Genomic DNA, 20,000 nt, shown 5'->3' on the forward strand with positions numbered 1-20,000 from the left:
TCACACACACACACACTCACCTGTACACACCTACAGACAATCACACACACACACACACTCACCTGTACACACCTAAATACAATCACATACATACATGTACACACCTATGCACAATCACAAACACCTGTACACACCTATACACAATCACACACACACCTGTACACACCTATACACAATCACACACACACTTGTACACACATATACACAATCACACACACTTGTAAACACCTACACACAATCACACACACCCTTGTACACACATATACACAATCACACAGTAGAAATAATTCACGAGATTTAGAATGAAATTAGCGCAGTTTTATATTGCGGCACACAATTTCTGCGAGCGTGGATTATTGATTAGCATCGTTGTAGGAGAAGTCTGGGCTGCGTAATGAGATTGAACTGTTGGTGTGAAAGCAGTGTTATGAGAAAGTGAGGATGTTCCTGAGGTCTACAGAGAGCGCTAAGCGCTAATGATCAGTGTGGAGATCGCTTGGCAGAGTTGCGGCATGTGCCATATGGATAGTTGTTGTTTTCTTTCAGCAGGGAACAGCACTGGCTCGAGTCGTTCTTACTTGCAAGTAATTACAGTGTAATGACACGCTGACGATCTGATCAACACCACTCCTAGCTGCCAAGTTTTGGTTTTTTTTGCTAGGTTTGTATTCTTTAGTGTTTAATGTAAGGGATTCATTCTTAGAATTATATACACACATATATATATATATATATATATATATATATATATATATATATATATATATATATATATATATACTGATCAGGCATAAAATTATAACCACCTGCATTGGTCCCCCTAACATCTCTGACCCGTCATGCACTATGTGTTCTGACCCCTTTCTATCAGAACCAGCATTAACTTCTTCAGCAGTTTGAGCAACAGTAGCTCGTCTGTTAGTTCAGATCACATGGTCCAGCCTTCACTCTCCACGTGCATCAATGAGACTTGACCGCCCATGACCCTGTCACCGGTTCACCACTGCTCCTTCCTCGGACCACTTTTGATAGATACTGACCACTGCAGACCGGGAACACCCCACAAGAGCTGCAGTTTTGGAGATGCTCTGATCCAGTGGTCTAGCCATCACAATTTGGTCCTTCGCCAAACTCTTTCAAATCTTTACGCTTGTCCATTTTTCCTGCTTCTAACACATCAACTTTGAGGACAAAATGTTCACTTGCTGCCTAATAATATCCCACCCACTAACAGGTGCCATGATGAGGAGATCATCAGTCTTATTCACTTCACCTCTCACTGGTCATAATGTTATGGCTGATCAGTATATATTTATATATACCAAGAAAGCTCCTGGAGTAAGTTTCAATATGTATTTCTGCTGGATAAATATCATCAGCAAGCTATATGACTACCTCATCAACCTCCCATCGTCTGTTGGTTTTTATTTTATTTCTATTATATGATCATTAATATCATGTTGTTAGTGTTATCGCTAACATGTTCCCATGAATATCTAATTAGAGCTCATTAACTGCTCTGGAAATCTGCTAAAAAAGAAAAAGAAATTAATAATGTTAGTTGTTAAATTATTATGTTTCTGGTTTTTGAAAGTGAAACCCTCTCACTAAACACACCGCTTAATGATGCTGGGCAGTGATGGAATTATAAAAAGAAAAGAAAGAAAGAATTAAAATTAGATAAAGAGCGAGTTTATTTGGACATCGATCAATGGGGTGGAATTAATAATGTATTAATAATGCAAGAGAATTCAAATGAAAAGCAAGCGTCTGGCAAGAGAGAGTGAAGAGGAGAGGAGAGAGAGAGAGAAAGAGAGAGAGAAAGGGAAAGAAAGAGAGAGAGAGAGAGAGCAAAAAACTTGTGAGTGACTTTAGGAAATGAAAGGCATGCAGTCAGTGAGGGCTTCGTCTCTGCTCCTGACCTCCAGGTGCACTTGAGACGTGTGAAGAGGAGACAGAGATGGAGAAGTGACTGCTAGAGAGAGACAGAGAGAGAGAGAGAGAGTGATGGAAGAGGAGGAACAGCGAAATCCTCCACACTCGGTGTAACACAGGACGAGAGCCGAGCCTGGCAGCACAGCCTCCGTCACTTACAGGGTCATAAAGAGAGACAGATTCAGTGAAACACTGTGGTTATAAGTTCCTACCACTGAGATCCGGGAGTGCTTTATTTCTCTTGCACCACAGCAACATGGCAGCCGTTACAATTATTTAGTTCATTAAAGAACAACATGACTTACTTTACGGTAATGAGAAAAGAAAAAGAGAAGGAGAGAAGGAATGAAATGTTGGTCTTTAGTTCATAGAAAATGTAAATGTATGGTATAAGAGGCATATATATATATATATATATATATATATATATATATATATATACATATATATATATATATAAAATTTTAGGATGCGCTGTTATAGGAAAAGATCACACACACACACACACACACACAATACAGACAATTTCGAGATGTCTGTAAGCCATCAGCACGTGTCTTTAGACTGGAGGAGGAACCCGGAGAACCCTGAGTAAACCCCTGAAGCACACATGCTACCCACTAAACCCCCGTGTTCCCTCCGTTGTTGATTATTTTTCTCAAATCAGTGTTCTATTCGTACGTTCACGTTCTCCGTGATCCACTCAAGTCAAAGTATTTGAAGCCGGGTTTTGAAGCATCCATGTCTCACTCTGGATCAGCGCCAGAGACATCTGCGTTTTAAGAAACGTTGCGGCGCTGATCTTCATGAGTGCAGAGCCCACGCCTGGTGTTGCCGTGGCGCTGTAATCCAGCAGAAAGAGAGTTCATGGTCGGGCAAGTGTGTGTTTTTATTTCACACGCCTCTGCACACCCACTCTCTCTCTCTCTCTCTCTCTCTCTCTCTCTGTCTCTCTCTCTTTCTCTCTGACGCTGCACAGGTGTATTTAGTGAAACTATGGCCTCTTCAAACCCTTTCTGTGTGGAGATATGAAGGGAAGCGAGGGAGTGAGAGAGAGAGAGAGAGAGAGTGAGTTTGTGTGTGAGGAGTGAATCGTGCAGTAAGAGGACATTCACACATTTCAGCTACTTTTAGGACTACTATTACTACAGCTATTCTTGCTCTGTTTGCTGAGTCTGAATCCGAGTGAGAATCGATCCGTTCGGGTCGTTTGCCGTGTGGTTTTCACACATAATAGATAGAAATGTTATTTGAGGTGTGTGTGTGTGTGTGTGTGGATTGTTGGTCTCCAGAACAAATGGCGTTTCAGTTAACTCAGTAAGCACCATGTCTGTAGAAAAATATAATGTGAGTTGATTCAGAGTCATGTAGGAGAGTTGATTCAGAAACAAATTTGTGTATGTGAGTTTATAGTCAGAAAAAAAAGAGTCAAATTCTTGCAGGTGATTCGACTCAGAGTCGAATTCTTGTAGGTGGCTTGTGCTTTGAAAATTGGTGAGTTGATTCAGAGTCGAATTCTTGTAGGTGATTCAATTCAGAGTTAGATTCTTGTAGGTGAGTTGTAAGTGTCTTGAAAATTGGTGAGTTGATTCAGAGTCAGATTCTTGTAAGTAAGTTGATTCAGACCTGAATTCTTGTAGGTGAGTTGAATAAGAAACTCATTCTTATATGTGAGTTGATTCAGAGTCAAATTCTTGTAGGGTAATTGATTCAGAGTCGAATTCTTGTAGGTGACTTGTGTCTTGAAAATTGGTGAATTGATTCAGAGTCAGATTCCTGTAGGCAAGTTAATCCAGACTCAAATTCTTGTCGGTGAGTTCAATCAAAAAAAAGAATTCTTGTACCTGACTTGAATCAGAGTTGAATTCTTGTAGGTTAATTGATTCAGAGTTAGATTTGTGTAGGCTAGTTGATTCAGAGTCGAACTGTTGTAGGGGAGTTGATTTGAAGTTGAATTGGTGATTTGATTCAGAGTCATATTGGTGATTTGATTCAGAGTCATATTCTTATAGGCACTGATTTAGACTGGAATTCATGTAGGTGAGTTGAGTCAGAAACTAATTCTTTGTATGTGAGTTGAATTCTTGTAGGTGAGTCGTAAGGCTTACAAGTAGCTTAAACAGGACTAAACACTCAGTAGGAACACTCATCTACTACATCCTCGCTGTGTTTATATTAATAACACGGTGGTGGTGGTGGTGATGTTGAAGTGAAGTCATAGCTGTTTACTTCTGCTGAGTGTATTTAGGCTTCAGAATTCATAAAAGTTGTGAAGGTTATTGAGATAATCAATAATCAGCTTATTTTCTGATGACTTTTGATAAGCCAAGGGAAAGCACTGTAACAGATGAGCATCATATCTTACTGGCTTTAAATCAGCAGCTGGTAGACACATCAACATCTGTTCAGCCTTGACTAAATCAAGACCAAAGATTCTGATGTGTGGATTTTCCTCCACGGTAAAACACCCCTTCAAACTGCCTTTAATCTTCTTATCCTCTGCTCTACAGATCCGGCAGCACTGCTGCTATTTTGACTCAAATCCGCTCCGATCCGTACGCTGACGTTCTACAGGGAGACTCCGAGCGCTCCTTCTGGACGTTTCCCAGCTGAGCGTTATTAAAAATGATTTGGTGTGGGCTTTTAACAGGCCTTTGAGGGATTGCGGTCCCATGCGTCTGTGGACGACGGTTTCTATTTCACACTGCTGCTCTGTGGGGACGAACGCAGGCCTGAGAGCCATTTATGTGGAGCTTGAGCTCTGTCTGGTTGGGGTGAGGGGGTATTTTTCCTGCTGTAGCTAGAGAATATGTTGTGAATGAATCGATGTGACTCTAGAGTGACACACACACACACACACACACATCTCTCTTTTTCTCTGAGCTGACGATTAGACCAGCTATTAAATCTAAAGATTTCCTCCCACACACTTTTTTCAGAGTTTAATGTCATAAAATCTGTAAATTTCCATGCACTCAGGGTTCGTCGCTGTGTTTCCACACACACTGCGCACTTGTTTGTCACTTGTTTATCTTCGTCTCCTTTGCGGATTGTCATCTCTGAATCAGCGAAGTGGTTTTCTACGTTTTCACATCACGTCAAGTTTTTTTTTTTTTTTAATACAGAAACACTGACAGCTTAACAAAAAGACGAGCCGGCTTTTCAATTAGCCTAGCGAAGCGAACTGCAGAGCCAGGAAGCTGTCATGTGTAAAAATCCATTTCCTATGATAAAAGCTGCAGCCTCTGGAAGGCTCGTGTCAGAGGGATTTAGCACATGGTGTGAGGGTTTGACGTTTTATTCTGAAAATGCTGAACAACAAAATTATTCGGATTTGTCGCGGTTTTCATGCTAGGGTATTAGCGTAAATAAATAGGAATAAAACAAAAATTGTACTTCAATAAATCAGGCTGCCAGTTTACTTCACCATGCTGTCAGTCCAACTTAGCGTGTCTAACACTTTAATGAACTAGCGCAGCTCTTTTGAATACGCCTTACACTCGCCGTCTTACTCTATTTTATCAAACCTAAGCTGTCATTTTATCCAGTCCGCTATTTTAACTTCGAACAGCTTCCATTCGAATGCATTACGCTGCATTCTAGCTGACCAACGCTGCCACTTTAACTACCCATGCTGCCATCCGAACTGCCATATTAATTACCCTTGTCTCCATTCCGACTAAACACACCATTTTAATCAGCCATCTATGTTGCCAAAAGTTTTGTGACGTCTTCCTTTCCATACACATGAATGTAATATGGAGTTGTCCCTCCCTTTGCAGCTATAACAGCTTCAACTCTTCTGGGAAGGCTTTCCACAAGGTTTAGGAGTGTGTTTATGGGAATTTTTGACCATTCCTCTAGAAGTGTGGTCATTTGTGAGGTCAGGCACTGATGTTGTGATGATGAGAAGGTCTGGCTCACAGTCTCCGCTCTAATTCATTCCAAAGGTGTTCTATCAGGTTGAGGTCAGGACTCTGAAGTCCCTCCACACCAAACTCACTCATCCATGTCTTTATGGAACTTGCTTTGGTCACTGGTGTGCAGTCATGTTGGAACAGGAAGGGGTCATCCCCAAACTGTTCCCATAAAGCATGAAATTGTCCAAAATGTCTTGATATGAAGCTGAAGCATTAAGAGTTCCTTTCACTGGAACTAAGGGGCCGAGCCCAACCCCTGAAAAACAACTCAATGATCTGTGTCCCAAAACTTTTGGCTATATAGTGTATCTCATCATCAGCCACCTAAGAGATTTTACTAAGCACCAGAACTGTTTCTCTGTAGTTCTGTGTATGCAGCAGGACTCAGGAACAAGTGAGTCGTGACCTGCAGCTACAGGAAGAAATATATGAAGCAACTGAAGCATGCTACACTTTTAATAAAATATTTTGTAAAGAAGCAAAAGCTGTTTTTTTCCTTAGGCTGATGGATAGGGAGAGAGAGAAGAAAAAAAAAAAACACCTGCCGTATCAGCAGCTTAGCGAACCCGAGTCATTTATCCAGCGGGCAGAGACTAATAAAAAAACTGATATCCTGGAAAGATTAGATGCCCAGGCTGGTGCTACAGCATGTCCAGTGCGATGTCTGTGTCAGAGAAAGAACAGCCAAGTGGACAATAAACTGACTCACTAACTTTAAACACTCTCAGAGTAATGCTTCATCATGGAGTCATTACTCTAACCCAGTTTATCAGCATGACCCCGAGCGGTAGGATGGCCGTCCAGATGTCCGTTCAGTGTTATTGGCCTTGTTAATTTATTGATGAGGCACATGTGAGCTGTGTGTGGAGACAATGAGGGTTCTCTCTCGCCTCATCAGCATGCCGGTGAAATGAGCTCTAATAATCCCTGCCATCATGTCGCCTGCGCTCTTCCCTCATCATCCCCTTTGTCATTCAATGTCACTTAAATCTTGTGAATATTTCACACACTCTCATCTCCATGCTCTCTTCCTTCCTTCTCTATCTTCACATGAATGGGCAATAGACCTTCACCTTTAAACAAAAGCACTGATATAAAAACTGTATTTGGATTTAGCTCATGATTGTTGTACTGAATTGAATGCTGAACTGATACTGAATCGAATGCAGTAGACACCGAATCAAATTCTGAATCAATACTTTGAATCGAATGCTGAATCGATTATGAATTGTTAAATGAATGAATACTGAATCGATACTGAATCAAATGCTGCAGGTTCTGAATCGAATGCATAGATACTGAATCAAATTCTGAATCAATACTTCGATAGTGAATTGAATGCTGAATCGATAATGAATTAATAATTAAACAAATACTGATTTGAAACTGATTTGAATGCAGTAGATACGGAATCAAATTCCGAATCGACACTGAATCAAATTCTGAATCAATACTGGATCAAATTCTGACTCAATACTTCAATAGTGAATCGAATGCTGATTCGATAATGAATTGATAATTAATCGAATACTGAATTGATACTGATTCAAATGCAGTAGTTACTAAATCAAATACTAAATCGGATGCTGAATCGTTGCTGAATTGAATGCAGTAGATACAGAATCAAATTCTGAATCAATACTTCAATAGTGAATCGAATGCTGGATCGATAATTAACTGATAATTAATTGAATACTGACGTGATACTGAATTGAACGCGACAGATACTGAATCAAATTCTGACTCAATACTTCAATAGTGAATCAAACTTGAAAATGATACTGAATCGAACGGAGTAGTTACTGAATCGAATGCTGAATCAGATGCTGAATCGTTAATGAATTGAATGCAGTAGGTAGGCAGTAAATCAAATTCTGAATCAATACTGGAATCAAATGCTGAACTGATACTGAATCGAATGCAGAGGGAATTGTCACAGTGCTGGATTTCGGACGTATGCTTTATTTTATGTGCTTTTCCTTGTACTTCCTGATTTTCTTACCTGTTGTTTGTGTCTCTGATCATGGAGCATTCTGGTTGTTGTTGTTGTTGTTGTCCTTCCATGTTTTGCTCCAGAACTGGATGCAGATGCTGATTTTCGCAGCCTGCATGTTACTGAAAAAGCATTTTGTTTCTTTGCAAAAGTAAAATTTGTCATGATGTAATTTATAAGCCAGAGACAGTTAATGTTGGTCTATTAGTTGTTAGTAAACTTGTGGAAATAGTCTATTGACACTGTACTGGTGCATAGATAGCAACAATCACATTAATCACTGTGTTTGATTTAATTAAACAAAATGGCTTCCACCTTTATTATATGTCAGTGTATAATTATAGCTCTTGATCCAGCGCATCGTAACAGTTTTCTTTACAAAGCCACGAGATACTAAACGGTGTGTGAATGTGTGTACAGGAGATTTTAACTCAATTTTCAGTGTTTTCTATTTAAAGATAGAGAGAGAGAGAGGAACGGAAAACAACAAAAAGAGCGAACGGCTGTGTGAGAGAGAGAAAATGACCTGAATATCGGTGGAGGAGCGACTGAAGATGTGAGAAGTAAACAAAACGTGACTCAAAGAGCATGGATGAGTGAATGACAGGCTTTAAAAGCAGGATACTCCACACACACACACACACACACACACACAGATTGCTCTGAATGTAAAACCACACAGTGATTAACACTGTAACCCAGTTTTAAAGAGAGATCAGGTGTTTGCTCGCACCTGGAGTCGAGCTCATGGGAAACCTTTTCAGCATGAACATTATTCACCCAGATCCACACACTCCGCTACACACACACACACACACATACACACACGACACAGGTACACACACACACACACACATGACACAGGTACACACATACTGTACACTGATTACAACATCGTTACATAAATAGATGTGTTGTTTTTAATAACTTTATGGATGTAGCTGATGTTTATTTATAGTCTGTTCATCTCCACTGCTTTCTCTTTTTTTTTTCATCTCAACCCACATTTCTAAAGCCAGATTTCTTTTACAAAGAGAAACACATTCGATTTTCACAAAGATAAAAAGGCTCTCAGGTGGATGCAGTGTGTCCAGAGCACTTCTTCTACTGAAATGACACTGAATTGAATGCAGTAGATACAGAATCGAATTCTGAATTGACACTGAATCAAATGCTAAATCGATACTGAATCAAATTCTGAATTGAAAATGGATCGAATTCTGAATCGACAGTACTAAATCGACACTGAATCAAACTTTAAATCGATACTGAATTTAAATTGAAAATGAATCGAATTCTGAATTGACACTGAATTGGATACCAAATCGTTACTGAATCAAATTCTGAATTGAAAATTAATCGACTTCTGAATCGACACGGAATTGAATTCTAAATCGATACTGAATCTAATTCTGAATTGAAAATGAATCAAATTCTGAATCGACACTGAATCAAATTCTAAATTGACACCGAATCAAATTCTGAATTGAAAATGAATCAAATTCTGAATTGACACTGAATCTGCTACTAAATCGTTACTGAATCAAATTCTGAATTGAACATGAATTGAATTCTGAATCGACACTGTATCAAATTCTAAATCGATACTGAGTCTAATTCTGAATTGAAAATTAATCGAATTCTGAATCGACACGGAATTGAATTCTAAATCGATACTGAATCTAATTCTGAATTGAAAATGAATCAAATTCTGAATCGACACTGAATCAAATTCTAAATTGACACCGAATCAAATTCTGAATTGAAAATGAATCGAATTCTGAATTGACACTGAATCAGCTACTAAATCGTTACTGAATCAAATTCTGAATTGAAAATGAATCAAATTCTGAATCGACACTGAATCAAATTCTAAATTGACACCGAATCAAATTCTGAATTGAAAATGAATCGAATTCTGAATTGACACTGAATCGGCTACTAAATCGTTACTGAATCAAATTCTGAATTGAACATGAATTGAATTCTGAATCGACACTGTATCTAATTCTAAATCGATACTGAGTCTAATTCCTAATTGAAAATGAATCGCATTCTGAATTTATACTGAATTGAATTCTGAATATAATATTTTGACACTGAATCAAATGCTAAATGAATAATAAATTCATTCATAATTAATCAAACATTGAATTGATACTGAATCGAATGCAGGAGGCACTGAATCAAATACTAAATCAAATGCTGAACTGTTACTGAATCGAATGCAGTAGATACTGAATCAAATACTAAACTGGATGCTGAATCATTACTGAATCGAATGCAGTAGGTACTGTATGAATTTTTGAATCGATACTGGAATCAAGTGCCTAGTTTACACTGAATCAAATGCAATATAAATTGTCACAGTACTTGATTTCGGGTTGCAGGCTTTGTCTCTTCTCAAAATCTCCATGTTCCTTTGTTTCCTGTTCATTGTGTCTCGGATCATGAATCACTATGTTTTGTTGTTGTTATTGTTAGATGGATGTAGTCTGTCCAGAACACTTCTTGTAGTCAAGGACCCTGGGACAACCGCTGAATTATAAACAGATGTTATAAATCCAATCTATAAACACCAGGTCTGTTTTTGTTTTTTAATTGTTTGATTTACTGCTTAAGTGTATTTATCTATCTATCTATCTATCTATCTATCTATCTATCTATCTATCTATCTATCTATCTATCTATCTATCTATCTATCTATCTATCTATTTATTTCAAATATTATTAAAATATACATTTTTATTGGTCAAACACAAAGCCATACTCAAGATGATGTGATTGATTCAAGCCATAAAAATAGAAAACGATAGAATTTCAGGATTCAGAATTTATTACTATACAAGTAAGAACAGGGAAGAAAATAGAAAAGTATAATATATTATCACAGCAGATCTGCGGAAGAAACAGCAAACAGTGCGATTATAACATTTGCAAAGTGTCACAGGCGCAGCGGGGCGTAAAGGAGCAAATTACTCAAGCAATAACACAAACCAGGTGCAGACCATCAGGTAACAAGCAGATGTCAGAAAGAAGGAATCTGTAATGGGATCTGCTCCATGAGAAAAGATGTACAGATTCCCTCCTGCTGATTTCCACAAAGGTAAAAACTGCTTTATCGGCTGAAAGAGTGCAAGCGAGTGAACGGATGGAGACATGGAGCTTCCTGCAGGACCAGCAGCTGCTGCTCTGGCAGAGTGAGAGAAAGAGAGAGAGAGAGAGAGAGAGAGAGGGAGAGAGGGGGGGAGTGGGAGAGATAGAGAGAGAGGAGAGAGGGAGGAGAGATAGCGAGGCGGAGAGAGAGAGAGAGAGAGAGGGAGAGAGGGGGGGGGTGGGAGAGAGAGAGAGAGAGAGGAGAGAGGGAGGAGAGATAGCGAGGCAGAGAGAGAGAGAGAGAGAGAGGAGAGAGGGAGGAGAGATAGCGAGGCAGAGAGAGAGAGAGAGAGAGAGAGAGGAGAGAGGGAGGAGAGATAGCGAGGCGGAGAGAGAGAGATATAGAGAGAGGGAGAGAGGGGGGAGTGGGAGAGAGAGAAAGAGAAAGGGGGGAGAGAGTATGAGTGAGAGAGAGAGAGAGAGAGAGAGAGAGAGAATGAAAAGATGTAAATGAGGTTTTCTCGCACCGCTTTGTGTTTAATGATCAGTCCAGTAATCATCACCAGGAACATTTATGTCTCTCACATCACAGATTTAACAACTATTACAATTTATATCTTTAAGACACATCATAGTTTTTTTTCCTTTTCTTTGTGAAACTGACTTACTTTCGTACGTCGCGCGTGACCTTCAGACGTGATTACTTAAACACGTAGCATCGCGGACACGCATCCCAGAGCTAGTGCTAGACGAACTTTTGTGATTAAAAAGTATACAATTTTTTATTTTTCTTAGAAAATGACGATCATTTGGCTAGATAAGAGCCTTCCTCCTGGGCTGACACACACACACACACATTAACACAGTGGCAAGATCAAGTCCCCATCACTTAAAGTTTGCAGTATGGTGCTCTTTTTCTTTTTGGACAGTTATAATTCTTCACACACACACACACACACACACACACGTTTTAGCGCTGCAGTGTGAAGCGTGCTGGTGATCGATGCTCGCTGCTTGTATGCTTGAACCCCGGCTCCTAGCTCATCTATCATGCTGCAGCAACACACTGCAACCTCACGGCTGCAGCGCAAACACTGACTAATCACCTCCAACATCACACAGGGTCGGGATTAGTCTCTTCAATTCTTCTTCACCGTAGAACACACATCCAATAAAAAGAAGAGGTCTGGTTCTGTGTGTGTGTGTGTGTGTAAATATGTGTATTGGTGTCCAGATATGTGTGTGTGTGTGTGTAAATATGTGTATTGGTGTCCAGATATGTGTGTGTGTGTGTGTGTAAATATGTGTATTGGTGTCCAGATATGTGTGTGTGTGTGTGTAAATATGTGTATTGGTGTCCAGATATGTGTGTGTGTGTGTAAATATGTGTATTGGTGTCCAGATATGTGTGTGTGTGTGTAAATATGTGTATTGGTGTCCAGATATGTGTGTGTGTGTGTAAATATGTGTATTGGTGTCCAGATATGTGTGTGTGTGTGTGTGTGTGTGTGTGTAAATATGTGTATTAGTGTCCAGAATCTGTCCAGATTCTGGTGTCCAGAAATTAACCCCGCCCCTACACTCAGCTCATACTCTCTTTAAAGATAACTCGAGATTAATGAGTTTCACTAGAGGAAAGAGGCGGGGTCATTTAGGGATAAGAGGAAGTGTGAAGACTTGCGTACTGCCGCTTTAATCCTCTAATGTGTCAGTACAATAGAGTAAAAGACCAGAGAACAGAACCTGAGTGGAATTTACTGAGTAACCTGTCCACCCCACTCTCATCATTCCACACACACACACACACACACTGCGCTTCTTCGTGTCATTCTGTTCCTTACTCGTCCTTATCTCCTCCTGATTTGATCTGTTTTTTCTACCTGATCTCTGCACTGCTTCATTTCTCTCTCATCATAGGATGGATTTTTTCAAAAATCCTGTGGAATGAAAAAGACAACACACACACACACACACACACGCACGCACGCATGCACGCACACACATCTATCTATCTATCTATCTATCTATCTATCTATCTATCTATCTATCTATCTATCTATCTATCTATCTATCTATCTATCTATCTATCTATCTGTCTGTTTACTGCAGCTCTATCACTCTCTCTCTCTATTTGTTCTTCTTCATTCTCTCTCTCTCTCTCTCTCTCTCTCTCTCTCTCTCTCATTTGTTCTTCTTCTTCATTCTCTCTCTCTCTCTCTCTCTCTCTCTCTCTATTTGTTCTTCTTCATTCTCTCTCTCTCTCTCTCTCTCTCTCTCTCTCCCTCTGAGGGAAGGAGTCTCCAGTGTAAAGCTTTGATTTTTCTGACATCTTCAGGACAGAGTTTATTCTCTGCGGTTTCTTGGTTTCGTTACAATCCCCATTGTGTTGTTGTTTTTACATGAAGAGTTAATTAGAAGGATTTTTGTTGTTGTAAATATGACTTCACTTTATCTCTCCATCTTTCCATCTCTCCATCTCTCTATCTCAGTGTGGATTATTTTCCTCTATTCATTATTTACAGAGTAAAATCTCCTTAAAACCTCCTCACTCACTCACTTCCTCACTCACTCACTTCCTCACTCACTCACTCACTCACTTCCTCACTCACTCACTCACTCACTCACTCACTCACTTCCTCACTCACTCACTCACTCACTTCCTCACTCACTCACTTCCTCACTCACTCACTCACTCACTCACTTCCTCACTCACTCACTCACTCACTTCCTCACTCACTCACTCACTCACTCACCACTCACTCCTCTCACCACCACTCACTCACTCACTTCCTCACTCACTCACTTCCCTCACTCACTCACTTCCTCACTCACTCACCACCACTCACTTCCCTCACCCACCACTCACCACTCACTCCCACCACTCACTCACCACTCGCCACTGGCTTCACTCACTCCCTCACCTCACCCACTCACTTCCTCACTCACCTCCACCACCACCACCACTCACTCACTTCCCTCACTCCACCACCACCCACTCCTCACCTCACTCACCTCACCACTCACCACCACCACCACTTCCTCACCCACCACTTCACCACCACTCACTTCACTCTCACTCACTCACTCACTCACTCACTTCCCTCACCACCACTCACCACTCACCACTTCCCTCACTCACTCCACTCACTCACCACTCACACTCACTCACTCCCTCACCACCACTCACTCACTCCTCACCCACTCACTCACCACTTCCTCACTCACTCACTCACTCTCCACTCACTCACTTCCCTCACCACCACCACTTCCTCACTCACCCACCACTCACTCCCTCACCCACCACCACCACTTCCCTCACTCACTCACTCACTTGGCCACTCACTCCACCTCCTCACCACTCACTCACTTCCTCACCACCACCACTCCACCACTTCCTCACTCCACCACCCACCACTTCCTCACCACCACCACTCACCTCACCTCCTCACTCCACCACCCACTCACTTCCTCACCACCACCACCCACTCACCTCACTTCCCACCTCACCACTAACTCAACTCACCTCACTCCACTCACTTCCTCACTCACTCACCACCCACCACTCACCACTCACTTCCTCACTCACTCACTTCCTCACTCACTTCTTCACCTCACTCACTCCTCACCACCTCACCACTCTCCTCACTCACTCACTCCCTCACCACTCACCCACTCCTCACCCACTCACACACTCACTCCACCACTCACTCTCACTCACCACCACCCACTCACTCACTCACCAACTCACCTCACTCACCCACTCACCACTTCTCACCTCACTCACCTCACTTCACCCACTTCTTCACTCACCACCACCCACACTCACTCCTCACCACCACTCACCACTCCCTCACTCACTCACCTCACCTCCCTCACTTCCTCACCTCACTCCACTCACTCCTCACTCACTCACTCCTCACTCACCTCACCACCACACACACTCCTCACCACTCCACTCACACTCACACTTCCCTCACCTCACCACCCACTCACTCCTCACTCCCTCACCCACTCACTCCCCTCACCTCACCACTCACTTCCTCACTCACCACCCACCACTCACTTCCCTCACCACTCCACCACACCACTCACTTCCTCACTCCACCACTCACTCACTCCTCACCACCACCTCACTCACTCCTCACCCACTCACTTCCTCACCCACCCACTCACCACCACTCCTCACCACCACTTTGTCACTCACTCACTTCCTCACCTCACCACTCACCACTTCCCCTCACCCACTCACTCACTTCTCACTCACTCACTTCCTCACTCACCACCCACTCACTCACTTCCCTCACTCACCCACCACTCACCACCACTTCCCACTCACTCACCACCACCACCACTCACTCTCTGGCCACTCACCTCACTTCCCTCACCCACTCACCACTTCTCACCCACCACCACCACTCACTTCCTCACCTCACTCACTCACCTCACCTCACTCACCCACTCACCCACCACTTCACCACTCACCACTTCCCTCACTCACTCACTCACCACCACTTCCTCACCCACCACCACCACCACTTCCCTCACCTCACCACCCACCACCACTCCCTCACCCACCACCCACTCACCACTTCCCTCACCCACTCACTCACCACCACCACTCACTTCCTCACCTCACCACTCACTCACCCACCACTTCCTCACCACTCACTTCACTCACTACTCTCTTCACCCACTCACCACTTCCCTCACTCACTCCACCACTCCCTCACCACTCACTCCCTCACCACCCACTCACTTCCCTCACCACCACACACCCACCACCACCCACTCACCACTTCCTCACCACCACCCACTCCACCACTCACCAACTCACTCCACCTCACTTCCTCACTCACTCACTTCCTCACTCACTTCTTCACTCACTCACCTCACTCACCTCCTCACCCACCACCCACTCACTCACTCACTCACCACTCCTCACTTCCTCACCCCACTCACTCACTCCACTCACCTCCTCACTCACTCACTCTCACCCACCCACCCACTCACTCACACACTTCCTCACCACTCACCCACCACCCACACTTCCCCTCACCCACTCACCCACCACTTCCTCACTCCCTCACTCACCCACTCCCTCACTCACTCACTCACTCACTTCCTCACCCACTCACCACCACTCACCTCCTCACTCACCACTCCACCACCACCCACTCACTTCCTCACCTCACCACTCCACCCACTTCCCTCACCACTCACCACTCACCCACTCACTTCCCTCACCACTCCACCACCACTTCCTCACCCACCTCACTCACCACTCCTCACCCACCACCACCACTCACTCACTTCCTCACCACCACTCACTCACCACCACTCACCTCACTCACCACCTCACCCACTCTCACCTCACTCACCACTCACCACCACACTTCCTCACTCACCACTCACCTCCTCACTCACTCACTCACCACTCACTCACTTCCTCACTCACTCACTCACTCACCCACCACTCACCACTTCCCTCACCCACTCCACCCACACACCTCCCTCACCACTCACTCACACTCACTTCCCTCACTCACTCACTTCCTCACTCACTCACTCACCACTTCCTCACTCCACCACCACCACCACTCCCTCACCTCCACTCACTTCCCTCACTCACCACTCCACTCACCCACCACCACTCACCTCACTTCCCCTCACCTCACCACCACCACTCACCTCACCACACACTTCCTCACCCACTCACTCCCTCACTCACTCACTAACTCACCCACTCACCACTCCCTCACCCACTCACTCACTCACCACTCCCTCACTCACTCACTTCCTCACTCACTCTTCACTCACCACTCACTCTCACCACCTCACCCACTTCCTCACTCACTCACCAACTCACACTCACCACCACTCTCACTCACCTCACACACCTCACCTACACTACCCACCACTCACCCACCACTCACCTCACCCACTCACCCACCACCCACCACCACACCACTCACCACCACCCACCCACCACCCACCACTCCCTCACCCACCACTTCCCCTCACTCTCACTTTCCACCACTCACTCACCACTTCCTCACTCACCACTCACTCACTTCCTCACCCACCACTTCCTCACTCTCACCTCACCACTCCACTACCACTTCCTCACCCACTCACTCTCCCCACCACCACCACCCACCACTCACACCTCCCTCACCCACTCACCCACCTACTCCCTCACTTCCCTCACCCACTCACTTCCTCACTTCCTCACTCACTCACTCCACTCACCACTTCCCCACCACTCCACTCACTCACTCACTTCCTCACCTCACTCACCTCACTCACTTCCTCACTCACTCACTTCCTCACCTCACTCCACTCACCACTTACTCCCTCACTCACTCACTCCTCACTCACTCACCCACCACCCACTCACTCTCACTCACTCACTCACACACTCCTCACTCACTCACTTCCTCACCCACTCACTTCCCTCACCACACACTCACTCACTCACTCCCTCACCACCACTCCACCACCACTTCCTCACTCACCACTCACCTCACTTCCTCACCCACTCACCAATTCCCCACCACTCACTACTCTCACCCACTCCCTCACACACCTCACTCCACTCACTCCTCACTCACTCACCCACCTCACTCCACCACTCACCTCACCACTCACCACCCACTCACTTCCCTCACTCACTCACCACTTCCCTCACTCCACCACTCCTCACCCAATCACTCACCCACTCCTCACCCACTCACTCACTCACTCCCTCACCACTACTCACTCACCCACTTCCTCACTCACCACCACTCCACTCACTTCCTCACCCACCACTCACTCACTTCCTCACTCCACTCACTTCCTCACCTCACCACCCACCACTCACCACTCCTCACCACTCACTCACTTCCTCACCCACCACACCACTCACCACTTCCCCACCACTCACTCACTCCCTCACTCCACCACCACCACTCCCTCACCACTCACTCCTCACCCACCACTTCCCTCACCACTCCACTCACGTCCCTCACTCACCACCCACTCACTCCCTCACCACTCACTTCCTCACCCACTCACTCACCACTCTCTCACTCACTCACCACTTCCTCACTCACCACTCACCCACTTCCTCACTCACTCACTCACTCCACTTCCTCACCACTCACTTCCTCACCCACTCACTCACCCACTTCCCTCACCCACTCCACCCACCTCCCTCACCACCACCACTTCCCTCACCCACCACCACTCACTCTCACTCACCTCCACTCACTCACCTCACCCACCACTCCACTCACTCCACCACCACTCACTTCCTCACTCACCACCCACTCCACTCACTCCCTCACCACCACCCACCTCACCACCTCACTCCACCACCCATTCACCACTTCACTCACCACCACTCACTCACTTCCTCACTCACTCACCACCACCCACCACTCACTCACCATTCACCACTCACCCACCACCACTTCCTCACCTCACCCACTTCCTCACCCACTCACTCACTCCCTCACCACTCACTTCCTCACTCACCACTCACCCACTCACTCACTCCACTCACTCACTCACTCCTCACCTCACTCACTCACTCTCACCACCTCACTCACTCACTCACTTCCCTCACTCACCACTCACCACTTCTCACCACTCACTCACTCACTCACTTCCTCACCACTCACTCACACCCCCTCACTCACCCACCCATTCACCTCACTTCCTCACCACCCACCACTTCCTCACCCACCACTCCACCACTCCACCTCATTCACTCACCCACCACTCTCACTCACCACCTCCCTCACCCACCTCACCACTCCCTCACCACCACCTCCTCACCCACTCACCACCTCACCACCTCACTCACCCACTCACCACCACCACTAACTCCACCCACCACCACCACTTCCTCACCCACCACTCCTCACCCACTTCCTTCACCCACTCACCACTCACTTCCTAACCCACTCCACTCACCACTCTCACCCACTCACTTCCCCTACTCCCTCACCCACTCACACCCACCACTCACTTCCTCACTCACTCACTCACTCACACACTTCCTCACTCACTCACTCACTCACACTTCCTCACTCACTCACTCACTCACTTCCTCACTTCCTCACTCACTCACTTCCTCACTCACTCACTCACTCACTTCCTCACTCACTCACTTCCTCACTCACTTCCTCACTCACTCACTCACTCACTCACTTCCTCACTCACTCACTCACTCACTTCCTCACTCACTCACTTCCTCACTCACTCACTTCCTCACTCACTCACTCACTCACTTCCTCACTCACTCACTCACTTCCTCACTCACTCACTCACTCACTCACTTCCTCACTCACTCACTCACTCACTTCCTCACTCACTCACTCACTCACTCACTCACTTCCTCACTCACTCACTCACTTCCTCACTCACTCTTTTTCAGTCTCTCTCTCTAATTTAGAGTCTCAGGGTTTAGATGTGATTCAGTTAGTCTAATCTGAGTTATTTTTTCTATCTGATTATTAAAAGATTATTAAACACTTTAGGGTGATGTTCTAACAGCATGAGCTGAAATACTTTCTAGGAAAAAAAGTCTTAACAGTAGATGAGAGAGCAGATATTATATACTGTTCTGCTAGTCACAAAGACGTCATGAACCTGGTGTTGATTAACATGCTGCAAGAGTCTTACTGATAATCTCTCTCTCTCTCTCTCTCTCTCTCTCTCTCTGTTCAGGAACCTTGGGAAGTCTGGATTGAGAGTATCATGTCTGGGTCTCGGTGAGTACCTTATCTCTTTTTATTTTTTTTTTATTAAAGCTCTTTAAAAAATACACCTCGAGCGTTTCTGGTGTGAAATTGCAGCTTTGTAATTAAAACAGTTCACATCATAGCAGAGTCCCAGAGCTGATGTTTCTCCTCCAGGCTGGAACAGGGTGCTTTTTTAAGCTGCTGAGATACAGACAGTGTGAATCTGCCTGCAAAATAATGATCTTATTCTGTCCTTCGGCTTACAATTACAGCATTTAGAAGACACCTTAATGGAGAGGCCCTGATATTTGATCTCATTATTATAAC

The 20,000-nt window shown here is 44.5% G+C and overlaps 1 protein-coding gene across 3 annotated transcripts in view; it reads left to right on the top strand.

The window, feature by feature from the left end:
• The window catches only part of kcnab1a (potassium voltage-gated channel subfamily A regulatory beta subunit 1a), a 134,709-nt gene that overhangs the window by 60,186 nt on the left and 54,523 nt on the right, over positions 1-20,000 (top strand). For all 3 annotated transcript variants that reach the window (XM_058387896.1, XM_058387897.1, XM_058387898.1), the window contains exon 2: positions 19,660-19,703. In XM_058387896.1, the coding sequence (XP_058243879.1) occupies positions 19,660-19,703 (44 nt within the window). The remainder of the gene's footprint in view (positions 1-19,659; positions 19,704-20,000) is intronic.

This window comes from Hemibagrus wyckioides, linkage group LG04 (assembly GCF_019097595.1).
Source record: "Hemibagrus wyckioides isolate EC202008001 linkage group LG04, SWU_Hwy_1.0, whole genome shotgun sequence".
Classification (NCBI taxonomy): domain Eukaryota; kingdom Metazoa; phylum Chordata; class Actinopteri; order Siluriformes; family Bagridae; genus Hemibagrus; species Hemibagrus wyckioides.